General features: G+C 24.5%; 4 protein-coding genes across 4 annotated transcripts; 3 read left to right on the plus strand and 1 right to left on the minus strand.

The window, feature by feature from the left end:
• The first annotated feature begins 677 nt into the window (after positions 1-677).
• Positions 678-4178, plus strand: LOC126900765 (replication factor C subunit 2). Its single transcript, XM_050676696.1, has 7 exons — positions 678-1072; positions 1129-1240; positions 1308-1516; positions 1615-1810; positions 1864-2073; positions 2149-2262; positions 4006-4178. Exons 1-7 carry the CDS (start codon positions 921-923, stop codon positions 4111-4113), a joined length of 1101 nt encoding a protein of 366 aa, XP_050532653.1. The 5' UTR covers positions 678-920; the 3' UTR covers positions 4114-4178.
• Positions 4179-5098: 920 nt separating this feature from the next.
• LOC126900766 (uncharacterized) lies at positions 5099-6972 on the minus strand. The gene is made up of 6 exons (XM_050676697.1): positions 6720-6972; positions 6510-6624; positions 6114-6313; positions 5927-6055; positions 5694-5840; positions 5099-5637 (listed from the first exon to the last, which is right to left on the minus strand). Exons 1-6 carry the CDS (start codon positions 6780-6782, stop codon positions 5224-5226), a joined length of 1068 nt encoding a protein of 355 aa, XP_050532654.1. The 5' UTR covers positions 6783-6972; the 3' UTR covers positions 5099-5223.
• Positions 6973-11071: 4099 nt separating this feature from the next.
• On the plus strand, positions 11072-12718 carry LOC126900776 (sentrin-specific protease 1-like). Its single transcript, XM_050676710.1, has 4 exons — positions 11072-11112; positions 11241-11373; positions 11469-11573; positions 11846-12718. The coding sequence occupies exon 4, from the start codon at positions 11851-11853 to the stop codon at positions 12430-12432; it is 582 nt and encodes a 193-aa protein (XP_050532667.1). The 5' UTR covers positions 11072-11112; positions 11241-11373; positions 11469-11573; positions 11846-11850; the 3' UTR covers positions 12433-12718.
• Positions 12719-13430: 712 nt separating this feature from the next.
• LOC126900771 (malectin-like) lies at positions 13431-16016 on the plus strand. Its single transcript, XM_050676704.1, has 4 exons — positions 13431-14043; positions 14101-14283; positions 14747-14804; positions 15283-16016. The coding sequence occupies exons 1-4, from the start codon at positions 13693-13695 to the stop codon at positions 15525-15527; spliced, it is 837 nt and encodes a 278-aa protein (XP_050532661.1). The 5' UTR covers positions 13431-13692; the 3' UTR covers positions 15528-16016.
• Positions 16017-16409: the final 393 nt, after the last annotated feature.

Raw genomic sequence — 16409 nt, forward strand, 5'->3', positions numbered from 1 at the left:
AATCAAAGAACTACTAATCAGGATATAATTAAAGAAATAAGAGTTGATGTTGCTTTTGGAATAATCCACCAATTTCTCTAAATGAAACACTATCTACAGATTTGCATCGAAGCGTTTCTTATGATAGTGATTTTAATCACTGTCAAATATCATCTATACTTGTCCCATCTATGCCTCGTCCACACTGTGCTACCGTTTTTTTTTGTTGTTGTTGTGTGCGCTGCAACATTGTAATTTACATATATTCGTGAGTGTCCGCTACTATAATTTCAAAATGTGATTTTTTTTATTGGCGACGGTTGAGCCTGCCTCATATTCTTTAGGCCTTCGGGGCTGGTAATCTATAATTTATTATTTATGTTTTAAGCCAGAATTTTTTTTTTCTATTAGTGCGCCGTGCCATAAGCACGTGTGGGGAATTTTTTTTATTAAATTTTTTTTCTAATATGACACCATATGGGAATACATATTATGTATTCCACAGCTGCTCCAGGTTCCAACAATTAAATAGATCTCTATAAAAAATTCCACTACACTTTTTAGTCTATTTTACAGATTATTTTAAATGAAATGGCGCAACTAACTCATTTTAGGCGTTGTTGCTTCTTTAGAATCACTATAATATTGTCATTCTAACCATAATGAAAAATATTTATCATTTCAAAAGTGATAACGAAACAATATGATATCAAGCAAAAATTTTCCCGCTTAAAGTTCTATATATATTTAGTATTTAACAACATACATAAATATATTAGTAAATATGATAGATCTACTATGCTTAGAAATATTTGCTAATCATAAAAAAGTATAGAAAAGGATCACTTTTGTAAACTAAACAAAAAAAATAACTCTAGTTTAATTGTTTTATTCTATTAAAGTTAAAGGAATATATTGTTATTCGTTTAGTAATTCAAATCATGGATGATATGGACGTGGACAATTCATCACAAAAAGTTAATTCTAATGTTGATGTCATTGATCCTATGGAAGGCTCATCAAATACAAATGGAATGTCAGTTCATGATATATCACTAACTAGTACAATAAAAAGTGATTTGAATACTCCATGGTAATTATGTAAAGTTAATGTATAAGATAAATAAATAATTATTAGATTTCCATTAGGATTGAAAAGTATCGACCTAAAACATTCATGGACATAGTGGGAAATGAAGAAACTGTGTTGCGTTTAGAGAAGTTTTCAACTTGTGGAAATGTTCCAAACATCATCATTGCTGTATGTTTTTCCAAAAGTTTAGCCCTCATCAAACATTTTATTTAACTATCAAATTACTTATTTTTAGGGTCCTCCAGGTGTAGGTAAAACTACAACTATTCTAGCTTTAGCTAGAATACTATTAGGTAGTTCATTTAAAGAAGCTGTACTTGAATTAAATGCATCAAATGATCGTGGTATAGATACTGTAAGAAATAAAATTAAAATGTTTGCCCAGCAAAAAGTAACATTACCACCAGGAAGACACAAAATAATTATTTTAGATGAAGCTGATAGGTATATTTTTTTTATAGTTGATGCTAATTTAAAAAAATTTTCATCTCTATCTAAAATTTCTTTAATGCTTCATAACTATAAGAATCTTTTAATTTTAGTATGACTGATGGAGCTCAACAAGCTCTTAGACGTACAATGGAATTATGGAGTAATACAACAAGGTTTGCGCTTGCTTGCAACAACAGTGATAAAATAATTGAAGCTATTCAATCTCGTTGTGCTATGTTACGGTATGGAAAACTTTCTGACCAAGAAGTGATGACTCAATTAGTTAAAATTTGCAAAGCAGAAGAGGTTCGTACTTTTTTTCTTTATAAGTATATTTTATACACTGTATTCTTTGTTAGGTTTCATATAGTGCAGATGGCTTGGAAGCAGTTGTATTTACAGCTCAAGGAGATATGCGACAAGCATTAAATAATTTACAATCGACATGGAATGGATTTAGACATGTTGATAGTGCTAATGTTTTTAAGGTATGCGATGAACCACATCCTCTACTAGTCAAAGAAATGTTACTTGAATGTGTAGATCAAAATATTTCTAAAGCATATAAGGTATTAATAATATTATTAATATAAATTTCATAATTTTTATTCTATTATATATTCTACTTTTATTTGTTTTTCTAGATCATGGCTCATTTATGGAGATTAGGCTATGCCCCAGAAGATATTATTACAAATATTTTTAGAGTTGCCAAACATTTAGAAATTAAAGAGTCATTAAAATTAAAGTTTGTTCAGGTAATATAGGTGTTCAAAATAAAAAAAACCCAGCACAGGGGTGTCGCGGCACAGTGGTGATGTGGCATAGTTGGATCAAGTATAATGATATCTGACAGTGATTAAAATCACTATAAAAAAAAACGCTACGATGCAAATATTTAGTGTTTAATTTTAAAAAATTGGTGGATTATTCCAAAAGCTACATGATCTGCTATTTCCTTATTAATATCCTGATTAAGATAAAGTATATCGAATGAAAAAAGGATATAAATATTATTTCTCATAAAAAAATTGTGTTGATCCATACACTTTTCAATAAGTTATAGCATTTTAAAGTAAAAAATGTAAAATATAAAATCGAGAATTTTCACACAAAAATAGCATTCGGTAGCCACTTTCACGGTGAAGACAAAATAAAGTCCAACATTTTTTTTTTTCCATAATAAAGTACATTACATTAACTTTAATTTAAGATATATATAAAAGTGTCAGACTTTTCGGAACACTTTCAAAACTTTAAAAATTGAAAAATTTTCCCTCGTTCCCCGCAAATGGGGGAAACCTCCAAAAAAATTACAAATTTAAAAATCGCTAATTTTCGAAATTTTTTCAATTTTTTTTACTTAAAATTGCCATAACTTTTTCAAAAATTTTATTATACTGTTTTATAAAACCGTTATTGTATAAAATTGTACAATGTAGCTAATTATTGCATTTAATTTAAGTTTATTCTTGTAACATTTAGTACAGTGTTAGAATGACAGAATTATGAGAAAAATAAGTTATAAAACGTATTCTCTTTTTTAACATTAATATTTGGCACAATTTTCTAATGTAAATAAATATTCTTAAAACATTTGGTTTTGGCAAGAAAAAAAGGAACCTAATTAAATTTTAATTGGAGTCCCTGCAACTAGTTGTATTATTGTTTACAAAATAAATATGAGAAAATTGTATCAATATTAATAAAACTATTATAATCATAACACCTCGCATAGTATGAAAATTTGGGAAAAGGTAATAGATAAGAAAATAAGAGTTGAGACATCTGTATCTAAAAATGTAAAAAATAAAATCGAGAATTTTCAAAAATAGCGTTCGGTAGCCATTTTCACCGTGAAGACAAAATAAAGTCCAAAATTTTTTTTTTTTCCATAATAAAGTACATTACATTAACATTAATTTAAGATATATATAAAAGTGTCAGACTTTCCGGAACACTTTCAAAAGTTAAGTTGAAAAAGTTCATTTTTTGTGAAAAAGTTGTCATTTTAAATCCCCCCCGTGGGCAGATAAAGGATCAAATTTATAAAAAAAATATACCAAATGATAGGTAAAGACATCAAGCATTTATAAAAAAAAAAATTATATTGATTTCTTCATTTTTAGAAAAGTTTTGGCAGTTTTAAGTAAAAAAAATTGAAAAAATTAGCGATTTTTAAATTTGTAATATTTGTAGAGGTGATCTTTTGATGTATCGTTGAAAGAAATCAGTTCAGTGAGAGCTGAGAAAAAGTGGTAACAGACATAAAAAAAACGCATCATAGTAAAACCAATACCTTCTCAGCTTTGAATCGAAGCTAAAATATTTTGGTTTTATTTGTTTAAAATTAAATTCCCTTTCACAATTCCTGTAGACCAGTTAGAGTTGAGATTTTTTTATTTTTAATTAGACATTTCAAAATAATTTTATCAGTTAATAAAATGTATATTTTCATAAGTTCTACTAACACTTAGCTAATATTTAATAAATATTTTTAGGAAATTGGTATGGTGCATGTAAGAATAGTAGAAGGAATGAATTCATTATTACAACTGTCTGGATTATTGGCAAAATTATGCAGGGTAGCTTCAAAATGTGAAAAATAAAAGTTGTTGAAAAATCATCATTTTTTGTTTTTTTAATTATTATTAATTATAACTTTTTACTATTACTCATCATTTTTATCTCTGAATGGTATGAACATGAAAGTTTTGAATAAAAATAATTCAACTTAAATTTATTTAGCAAAAATATAAAAAATTTAAATAAGATTAAAAAAATTGAGACAATGTTTTATTTCCTAGTATATTAATAGTTTATCTGATCTGATCTAAACTATAATTTAATCTACTTTGGTTATAGCAAATTGCTTATTTTTGGTTGTTTTACCCTTTATTCTATCTTATAAATTAATTTTATTAGTTTTAGTTTCATCCTTTTCTCTTAAACAATGACCCAACATCCTCAATGCTTTCTCACAATTTTTTTCTACTATTGATGAAACTCTTTTACCATCTTCTACATTGTAATCCTTAATCAATCCTTTCTAGACACTACACAACTACTATAGTACTCATTCTTTGATAAAATGCTAGCCTTATTACTATACTTTCTAGTTTTGATATATTTATACTTCTGATTGGGGTACTCTTATCACACAAAACACTTAATTCTTCTAACCTCTAAGGTCATCCATTCTAAATCAAATTTACTGCATAAATAGGTCCTAATTAAAGGTCATTATCACTTTAAATCTACTAATTTTTATTGAGTGGCATTTTTAAATCCAAATAATATAATAGTTATAAATTATACTAAACTAAAATTAATCATTTTTCACTACCTTTAAATAAAAATAATACTTCTATTAACTAACATTAATTTATTGTTTTATTCAATTTCTTTTTTTAGAATTAAAATCAAACTAATTGTACCAACTAAAGACATGTTATAAAAATATTAATGTGTCTGTACCCTGTAAATTAAATGACTCATATAAATTCAATTAAATATTAACAATTTAAAATTAATATATATGAAAATCACATTTAATTATTATTTTATACAAAAATAAAATTTAATTCAGATAAAAATTTGAATTATTAGTCAGTTCTTAAATAGAATTTGACAAAATATTGATGAGATATAATTTATGTCTCTAGAACAATCACATCTATATTAAATAAAAAGTACATATTATTAGTATAACATAAATTTTATATAATACCATTTAATTTTTTGGAAATTTTAACATGAATAATAGGTGGTAGAAAATTACTAGTGTAATTATTTTGATAACTTTTTAGTCCATTTTCAGAACTTGACAACTGGGTAGTTGATAAACATATATTCATTAACATTAAATGATTAAGCAGGGCTGTTAATTTTGATGGTAATCTATTCAAAGGAATGTCTTCAATATTTTTAATGGACGGTGTTAGATTTGTACTAATAGAAGGAATAACTGGATAATTAGGATCAGTCTCAATTTCTTTATGGAGCTCTTTAATTAAATCTAAATTCATTGAATCCCTTTTAAGTTGCATAGCTGTTGCAGTAACGATAGTAATAACTGTTGACATAGCTATCATTTGTCTCATTTTTTGGTAAACTATTTGCTTACGATACAACTGAAATGAAAAATAAATTAAAATTAATAGAATATAAATATAAAACATGCACAAACCTTTCTTATAGATCGTATAACTTTTGATATTAAAACAAATATTTTAAATATTAGAGAATTAGTTTGTTTTTCATCGCCATATAGTTCATATATTATTTTTTTATATCTTTTAGAAAATTCTTCTTTGCTTATATAAAATTGCCAATTCTATCATTAAATAACAAAATAAAACAATCGGTATTATTTTAATCTTTAATATTTCCAAAAATTATAAATAAGAAAAAAAAGAGTACCATTGCAGATAAATATTCTTTTTCCATTTGATTTATTTCTTTAAGACTTATACCATACGCAATTGCCCATTCACTATTAATTGCAGAATCAAGTTCACCATCATCATGTAAGTATTTACTGGCGACAAGCTAAAAATAGATAATACACAATAAATAAAAATTTAATTTTTATATTTGGATTACATACCAGTGAAATAAGAAATAACTCAGATGAGTTGATTGAATTTAAATATGCTGGATTTGACAGTTTCAACCTTTCAAAATACATTATAGCTAACACAAATGAACATGTATACACATAAGGAGATTCATCTTCACTATCAGTATAATAATCAAATTCTTCAAATTTAGAAATTAAATTCCCTGTTTTGATTTCTTTTGCTAATTCTGTAAAATATAGAATTAATCAATAAGTGTACTCCTTCAAGGGAAAATATGGAAAGTTAACACTATAAACGCATAAGAGTAGAAGTATAAATATTTATCCTTAATCATTTCTAAAATTTCAGTTATAACTCTTTATCAAAATTTCGCATTTTTAAATAACGGGATTAAAAGTTTTCCTTATAAAATAGTACCATACCTGATAATGGAAGTCGTCCTAAAGAAGTATTCAAAGGAAATATATTCAAATTTTCACGACCTATGACAGTAGTTAACTTCGACAAAAAGACATCATGATCATGATCACTTTCTACCTTTTATTTCAAAAATAAATACAACTTTTAACAATCAATAATATTTTAAAACTCAATTAAAACCATGAAATTAATTAAAGGTCTATAATTATTACCTTAGAATTCGAAAGTTTCATTCTATTTCGACTTTTTATACAATATTTTGAAGATGTCATCATTAAAGTTTCACTGAAACAATTTGGCTGCCTTAATTTTTCTAAACCTTGTATTTTAATTTATATGTAAATTTCACAGTTAAAAAAAAACGAGACGACCTTTAAAAAAGAAAACTATTCTTCACGTGTCTAGAAAAAACCACAGAGTAGCTATATCACAGACTTAACGAAAATATAGTCTGGGGCTATATGATAAAACAAAACATTTAACGTAGTGTTAAGATATCATAGCATAGGAATGCGCATATCATGTATACAGAGTGATTGGTTTATCATAAACCCCTCAACTTCTCGCAAAAAAAATACAATAATGAAAAAGAAAAGTTAGCTTATTTTGGTTACGTATATTTCATGATTTATTAGCTAATAATTAATTATTAGGATCATCCTTTATAACTTAAAGGAGTATAAACTTTATGCTTTTAAATGGCAACATACATACATAAATAGCTTATAAAATAAAAAATAATCTAAGAAAATGACTGATCGATAACCAAATGTTTGGAAGCTATTTTCATTTTTATACTTAGGTAAAACGAAGAATACGGTTCTATAATATGGAATCCTCAGCGAGTTGGTTATGTTAAAGATCTAGATAGAATTAAAAACAGATTGTCATATATGATAAAGTCAAAATTAGGGACATAGCATAAGAAACTAATTGAATTCTCTACTCAAGGAAAGATTTGATAATGACATTGAGTTTTTATTTAAATTATTAAATATTACTATTGACTGTCCAGAGTTACTAGTTCACAACACACGCGTCTCCTCTTTCATTCCTTTACATTAAAACTAATAAGCAAAATTACAGCACGCTCCTTTCAACCGAATTTTTTCAAATTATAATAAGCTTGAAAACAGTGATTTTTTTAATGACTCACTAAAGTTTTTTATTACTAAAAATTTTGTTGATTATAAAATGTATATTATGATATTATAATATTATTTTAAAACTTACATTACTATAATGGTTTTTGTTAATTATTTGTATACTGCTTGCCTTATAAGGCGTAATTTATTTGTTTCTTTTTGAGAAAAATATAAATAGATGTTGTCATCTAGAAAAAAAAAAAAAATTACACCCCTTTAAGTGATATGGATGATTCTAAAAAGTAATTATTAGCTAATAAAGCAAGAAATATATGTAACTAAAAGAAATCAAAATTTTTTTCAATATTGTATTTATTTTGCAAGTAAACTAGGGATTTATGATAAACTAATAATTCTGTATATAGGTTACCCACGATATTCTAACAAAAAAAAGGTATTTATCAAAAAATCGTATATATAGATGGCCAGAATTTCATGTTACAGACTTTTTCTCGAAAACTGTTAAAAATATAAGTGTTTAAAATAAAAGAACTATTATGCGTTATAATTGGTTTGTATAATTTAAATTTTTATTAAGTAATGATTTATAAATTAATACCAAACCTAATCAAGAATATAGAGTATGCATATTATTATACAACGTTTGTTGTACCTTAATTTATAACAGATATTTTAGTTTATTACACCATTAAGTGATACCAAACAATACAAGTTTACAACACTTTAAAATTTTATTTGATTTCAAATTCAAAGGGCTGTTCTCAAAGACTATATTATTAAACACATTTTTTTTCATTAGTAAAATTTATAAAAAAAAATAACTTTAAATGCTGCATTAAGAACAAACGATTTCATTTGATTTTTCAAAGTTGATCTCCTAAAGCAACCACTTATTTAAAAAAATACAAGCTTAACATAATTTAACGTATTAAATCATGATGAAAAACATTTTTTTGAAACACTATTATTTTCAATAATTTTTGAGAAAACAATACATGTCAATACACAAAAAAAGAACTTAAAAATCCTTTGAAAAAACGTAAAACAATCACTATAACCTATTGAAGCCTATAATGTCCATCCGCTTTAATAATAATCTCCAAAAACAAAAATTACATATAGAAATCCTTAAACATGTATAAAAACATATTAACATGTTTTACATTCAGTGGCGTATTTTGAATGATTTCTCGGGTGGTGCCCAACTTTTAATGAACCTCACAAACGAAAATTATAGAAATGGTTACTGACGTAAAAAAAACTTACTATTATTGTAATTACTATTTTAGGAATTGACAAATAATTTGAAATTTGAAATTTTGGTACTGTTGTATCTTAAAAGAAACAACCCTAGTGTCTTAACTTAAAGTAATAAAAGTTTAATAATAACTCAAATGTATTTATTATAGATATAATTAAACAATGCAAAACATACAAAATAAATATACACTAAAAACACAATAAAACAATACAAAAAATGAAAACTTAATGTCATAAACGTACCGCGCGAAAAGAGATTACCTTCGGTGCTCTTGAGGTCCTCTTTCCTCTACGATTCATTCCATTTCGTCTTATTTACTAAAATATTTTGTTTAATTTTTCTTCTTTTTGCAAAATTAATAATACTATCGTTTTCAAAAATGTTTATAAATATTTAATTCCTGGTCTAATAATAATAGATCAGGAAATTACAATTAAATGAAACATTACAAAAATGTTTTACTTCCAGCTTTACAAATGATAAACTATATTACAGTATACAGACTGATTTTTTTATCATAACCCACTCATTTACTTGTAGAATAAATATAATTTAAACATTATTTTTGGTTTTCTTTAGTTACACATTATTCTTAAATTATTAACTATTTAAAACTTTTTATGTTCATCCCTTATGCCTTGTAAGGGTGTCAACTTTGTCTTTTTGTCTTTTAAATGGGAACACATATTTTGAATATAATAAAATGTTTGGATTTTTAATTAAATAGTAAATGGCATTTGAATTTTTAATATAACTTTATTAGTTTATTAGATATAAACATTTAAAATTTCAAATTTTTGAGTTAAAATACATGTATAATACACATGATGATATGATTACAAATACAGGTAGCTAAATGGTTTATATGATAATAATGTCACTTATTGTTTATTATCAATTATGACTATCATAGATATACTTTCTGTATTGTCAGCTAGTGTATTTTTAAACTCACAACAATGTGCCTTACTACCATTGATAATAACAATGCTGTGTACCTGCTAATTTCTTTGAAGTTGTTAACTTAAAGTAACTCATTTTTTTTTTTTGATAATTCTCTGTATTATTCTTAAAATATTGTATTCTTTGACCAATAATACAATTAAAATAAATAAGTATTATTTATACTAAATTCTCTGTAAATTCTTAAAATATTGTATTCTTAGACCAATAATACAATTAAAATAAATAAGTATTTTTTATACTAAATTTATTTATAATTGGCGTATACATTTTTTTAATGAATTTTTACAATTAAGTTTCCTTGACAATTAGATGTAAATGTTGATTTTATCGACATTTCAGTTCACTTCATTTTTTCCCGTGAAAAATAAACTATCGTCTTGTGTAATTATTAAGATTTATTTAATTAGTTATTGATATGGCAAGTGAAAAAAATATTTTTGGTCAAACTTACATAAGGTCATACGCAGAGTTGAAGAAATATGGAATCGTCGTTTCATGCATTCCAATTGTGTTTTAAATAATACAAATAAAGGACAAATATCAAAAAAGTCAACTAAAGATGGAAGAATTATCTGTAAACACTATTAAGATTAATAATTAAACTAACTATTTCGAATAGAGAAAAAGTTTTTTAATATAAAATATAAGAAAAATTAATAATAAGTTCTCTTATTCATATATAACAATAATTCAGTCGCTTTACTTTAATTTAACTATTTTAATATTAAAAACCTTTATCGAAATTGATTATTTAATTAATAATTATTAAAATTATATTCAATTTGCAGCAATTATTAATAAAAATATTTATTCTATAAAAAATTCCATTATTCCAAAAAAACGCACGTATCGAAAAACGAATAAAAATGATAAAATTATTCCTGAAAAATTGGTAACTATAATTATATTAATATATTTATTCGATTTAGCTATGTTATTGGGGTTTGTCTGATTCAAAAATATAAAATAAACTATCAACCCCCTTAATATAAATGCGGTAACATAATGTTTAATATTATTCTGCTATTATTTCTATTAGATTTTTATGGGAAATTCAATTTTTATCGAAGATAATAATATAATATTAAGTATAGTTTATTTGTTTATTTAAATATCTCTTTGGTTACCTAGAATATGACGCAGCAAAGAGAATTCGGAACACTTTTCCAGAATGAAAAATATAAAAATGAAATTTTAAATGCAACAGAAAAAAAAAATATAGCATTTTCAAAAGACAATCCGCTATTAATATCAGCTGATTTGTTAGAAAAGGTATATTTTATTATGCTTTATTTCAATAAAAAGATTTTAGGGTATACCCTAAACCATTTTTTGGACTTAAAGCAGATTTCTTAAATAAATTTATCATATAATTAAATATATTTTTTTGATCCGTTAAGAGTTTTCATAAGAAAAATTTGGAACGCAAAAAATCCGAAATAAAAAAACAACTTTTTGAGATATCTTCTAATACTACTGCTCGACCAAATTTAAAAAGAAATTCATCCGAAGAAGATGAAAAAGTCATAAAAAGTATACAACTTTTAAAATATAATTCATTTTTAAAAAATATGAAGTTTTGATTTTTGAAACAAATATGTAATATTTTTAAACATAAATTATTTTAGAGCCAAAAGTTAGTTCTAATCCTTTGACCTTAAATACGCCGAATGACGTAAATTTACTTGCTCTGTCCACTATTGAAGTAATAAAAGTACCAGAGAAAGAAAAAGGTAATTAGTTATTTAATCTATTTATTTTATGTAAAATTAAATAAAAAAAGATTATTTATTAAACATAATTAATTATAATAATACGAGTTAAATTAATATAACTTCTGCAGAGGCGTGTCATTAAGGGGGTCCATGGACGTTTTAAATAAAAGTAATTATACGTGTTTAATTTCATATTCTAAAACCTTAAATAAACCTAAATAATAGTAAACTATTCAACAAAGTCTTTTATTAATTTTATGAAAAATGTTTAAATATGGTTACACTTGCAGAAGTAATGCAAGATCAGAACACAAAATCTCTTGATCAGTATAATGCACCTTCATTTAAATCGCCCACATCATGGTATACTTCAGACACAATTAATGAGTACATTAAAATGATAGTAAAACGGTCAGAAGGTGAAGTTTATGCAGTTGTCACTGATTTTATTGTAGCGTATCTTCGAGGAGGTTATCCAGCTGTAAGAAGATGGATAAAAAAAGATATTCACACAATAAAATTACTTTTTGTGCCCATGAATGTATATGAGAGTCATTGGATATTGACAGTGGTTAATATACCTGAAAAGACTGTGACATCATATGATAGTCTTAAGTCGTATGAGGGTCCCTATCCAATGGTATTAAAAAATTTCTTAATTGAATGGGAGATGGACAAAAAAGGAAAAGCTTCTACATGGACATTACAAATAGGCGAGACATCTCGCCAAACCAATGGACATGATTGTGGGCCATTTACTGTTGAGCTGGCAGAAAAAATGTCTCGAGGAGATACAACACCAATAAATGCAAATTTTATGCCTTTTATAAGATTAAGACACAAAAATGAAATTATTGCTGGCGAGCTATTCAATTAATATTTTTATGAATGAAATTTTATTTTTGTATTTTATATCAATTTTCTTAATATTCACTATAAATTGAAATTTTTATTTGTATACCACCAAACATTTTTTTACTTTTTCTATGTTTAATTGTTGTTTTGTTATTTTATTTTAATCTTATTTTTCTTTGTAACATTTCATTTAAGAAATTCAAATTTAATATAAATTTATCTTAACTGAAATAATTTAATGTTCTTGTTATGTGAATATACAAATATTATAATATACAGTTATGGATACAATTAAGTTAAAAAGTCAGCCAATTATAAATTTTTAAATTAACAAGCGTATCTACTATCTTAACAACTTAATTTTAATTTTACTAAATGACGATTCATAAAGAATTTCATAACTTTTGTTTATTTTTTAAATACTATTTTAATCATAAAAAATTCTTTTCTGTATTTTTTATGAATGCGGCGGTATATTGAATAGGGGTAACTAAACTTATTTGTTTATAATTCTCTAAACTGATAAACTATAAAATAAATTTAAAAATGAACTACAAGTTCAGAATATTTCCGTTGTTATTATATTTTTGCTACGGGTATTTTTGTTACCCAATGAAATCCAAATAATTTCTAGAAATCTCTGATAAAATATAGATAAATACGTGTCGTCGAATCCTATCAAATTATCTTCAATTTTGTTATTTATTTAAAATACCATTTATTTTATAGTAAATAAATATAGTATATTATAAAAAAAAGTTAATACCAATATATTAGGCATTTTTTTTAAGTCGGGGGGTGTCCAGACATGGAGGACACTCTCCCAAAATACGCCACTGTTTACATGCTACAATACATGAATTTCTGATCACTCTGTATATGTGTGTAATGTATGTCATAGTATCCATATTTTTCATGGCCGAAGCACAGCTATCAGAAGATATAATTATCCAAAAATGTTAATCAGTTTGGCCAACTGAACCGGCAGGATGTTGACATTTTAAAATCATTCTACGAGATGATAAATGATAACAAACAATTTTCAGCTTTTGAAGTTACGAATACTGACTAATATAAGCGGTTGTTTTGATTTATTTAAAAATATTTGGATAAAATTTGCCAGTAGTAATGGACACGTCATTATTTAATTATCCAAATTATTATTCAATATTAATTAGTCACTGTTGATTTTATGATGGTTAAAAGCCTATTTCAACTGCTGAGATGATTTTCCATTAAGTATATTGAATATAATGAATAATACTTCATATTAAAATCATCGATGACAATTAGAATGTGGCTTCTGCTATTTTTACATTTATTTATTCATACAATACTGCCATGTTATTGTTTAAATAAGGAAGATGTGATATTTGCTGTCAATGCTGGTGGTGATGCCCATGTAGATAGTTTTGGTATATTGTATCAAAGAGATTTTAATAAAATTGGTACAGAATCAGATTATGGAAAAAAATTATCCATACAAAGAGTTAAACACCATGACCAAATACTTTATCAGACTGAAAGATACTCTCACACTTCATTTGGTTATGATATACCCATCATGCAGAATGGTGAATATGTAATGGTTTTAAAATTTAGTGAAGTTTACTTTACAAACAGTGGATTAAAAGTATTATGCTCTAACCTTTCAGAAATATTTTCTATTATAGTTTAATATATTTTTCAGGTCTTTGATGTTATACTTAATAATCAACACATCATTGTACCTCAACTGGATATTTATGATAAAGTTGGATTTGGAGCTGCTCATGATGAATATATTGAGTTTAAAGTTGATGGTTCAACTTTATATTGGAGGGGAGAAATGTCTGAAATAAAATCAAATTTAATTCGTGTAGACTTTATTAAAGTATGAACAATTAAATAATAGTTAACATTAATACATTTTACCATTTTTATAGTGTCATTTTTTTAAAAATTTATGTGATCTAAATTTTTTTGTAAGTTTTTTATGATTGAAATTTTTTTATTACCTTTTGTATAATTAATATTTTATAACCAAATGGTTTTTAATTAGATATAGAAATTGATCATCCTTTATCATAGAGATTTCTATAAAATGTCAAATGATTTAACTTCTAAATTCATTATAATATTTGAAGAAAAAATGGGTAAATAAAACAATTTTAGTCATTAATGGTAGAATTATGTATTTTTTAAAAGACTTATAAAATTACAGTATTTAATAAATAATATTTAACTTATTTCCATTAGTATTTTACTCTTATATGATTTATACATTTAAACATAAACAAATATTTTTTATTATTATATAAGAAATATCAAATTAATTCATATTTTATTGTTCCTAGGGTGAACGTGATAATCCAAAAATTAATGCCATACTAGTAGCAAAGGGTAGAGTTTCAGGTAATATTTGTTAAAACAATTATTTATTTATTTTTACACTTCATTAAATTTGTTTGATATTTGTTAACTAGTATAATCTAGGCAGCTATAAATGTAAGGTAATGTGCTAAACAATAATGCAGTGCTTTTAATTTTTTTAACTGAGTTTACATAGTCTTACACACCCCTAATGTCTGTACTGAATATAATTTATATATATTCATAGATATATATAAGATACCTATATCACATTTTACAAAATAGTACTTCCTATAGTAAATAGATATTATGGAATTAATTTTTAAATTAAAAAATGAATTTTTGATGCATTTTCATTTTTAAAATAAATTTTTACTATACTGTTTAGTTCCCATAAAAAAATACTTGGTTTAATTTTATTAATTTACACATTTTTATAATATTCATTTTTAACTACTAATTAAGATAAACAAATCATTAAATTAGATTTATTTATTTACATATTTTATTATATTTATAGATATACCTAAGTTACCAGACATTCATTCTGAGTTAGAACATCAAAAAAAAAATGAAGTTGATCCAAATTTTGAAGAATCATTTGCTGGTGATAATAAAGATACTATAAAAGTAACACAACATTCAAGAAACCCTAGTGGTCCTAAAAGCCCTAATCCTTATGATGTTGATTCCATGAAGTTAATGCCAGTATTTGTAGCAATAATTGCATTTTTTGGAGCACTTCTTCTACTTTGTAGACTTTAAAAAACTTGATTACTTATCGAGTTCATAAAAAGTAAATAATTGTATAATTTTTTTTAACACTACGTTATTTTATGTTTACTATATATATATATAGTAAAAGTATATAGTATACACTACAATATTATTTTAGTGTAATGTTAGTTTTTTGTTTTTAACTCTGAAAGTTTTTTTTTTAAGCACATTTATTTTGATTAAATAATTACATTTGGTTTAACAATTATTATAAAAATATCTAATTTTTAGAGAATATATATTTTGAATGTTTTTTACTTTATAATACAAAATGTATGTTCTTGTGATTGCAAACTAAGAAAATGTTAATTTAATTAGTTTGTTTCAAACAGAATACATTTATTACAAGTAAAAAATTATAAATGTATATATAAAATTTAAGTCTTAGTGTAATATAAAGATTAAAAATTGAAATATTTTATATAACATCTCTGAATGTTCTTATTAGATTGAATAATAAAAATATATAATTTTTAATTGTTTTTTAATTCTTCATACATTTATATCTATTAAACAATTATTTAAATTGCTAAAAAATAAGTTTAATGACTTAATTTATTACAAAACATTCTTTAAGGCATAGAAAATAAATATGAAACATTATAATATATCACGCAGTAATATTCAATGCATTAAGCAAGCTTAGATTATGAGATCTGATGTCTAACATTTAATTGAGGTCCGTTATTATTCATATATTTTATGCTATGCTTAAACAAAAAATTATGAAACCCTAAATTATACCTCTCTTAACAGCCATTTTGATTTAATAACCTCATCAAGAAATGCAGTACTTTAATTTTCTCTCCTTAAATTAATACCATAATAGGTACACTTAAAAATTATGCAGTCCTATAAATGTTATAAATA

This window comes from Daktulosphaira vitifoliae, unplaced genomic scaffold, assembly GCF_025091365.1.
Source record: "Daktulosphaira vitifoliae isolate Bord-2020 unplaced genomic scaffold, ASM2509136v1 Scaffold_3, whole genome shotgun sequence".
NCBI classification, from domain to species: domain Eukaryota; kingdom Metazoa; phylum Arthropoda; class Insecta; order Hemiptera; family Phylloxeridae; genus Daktulosphaira; species Daktulosphaira vitifoliae.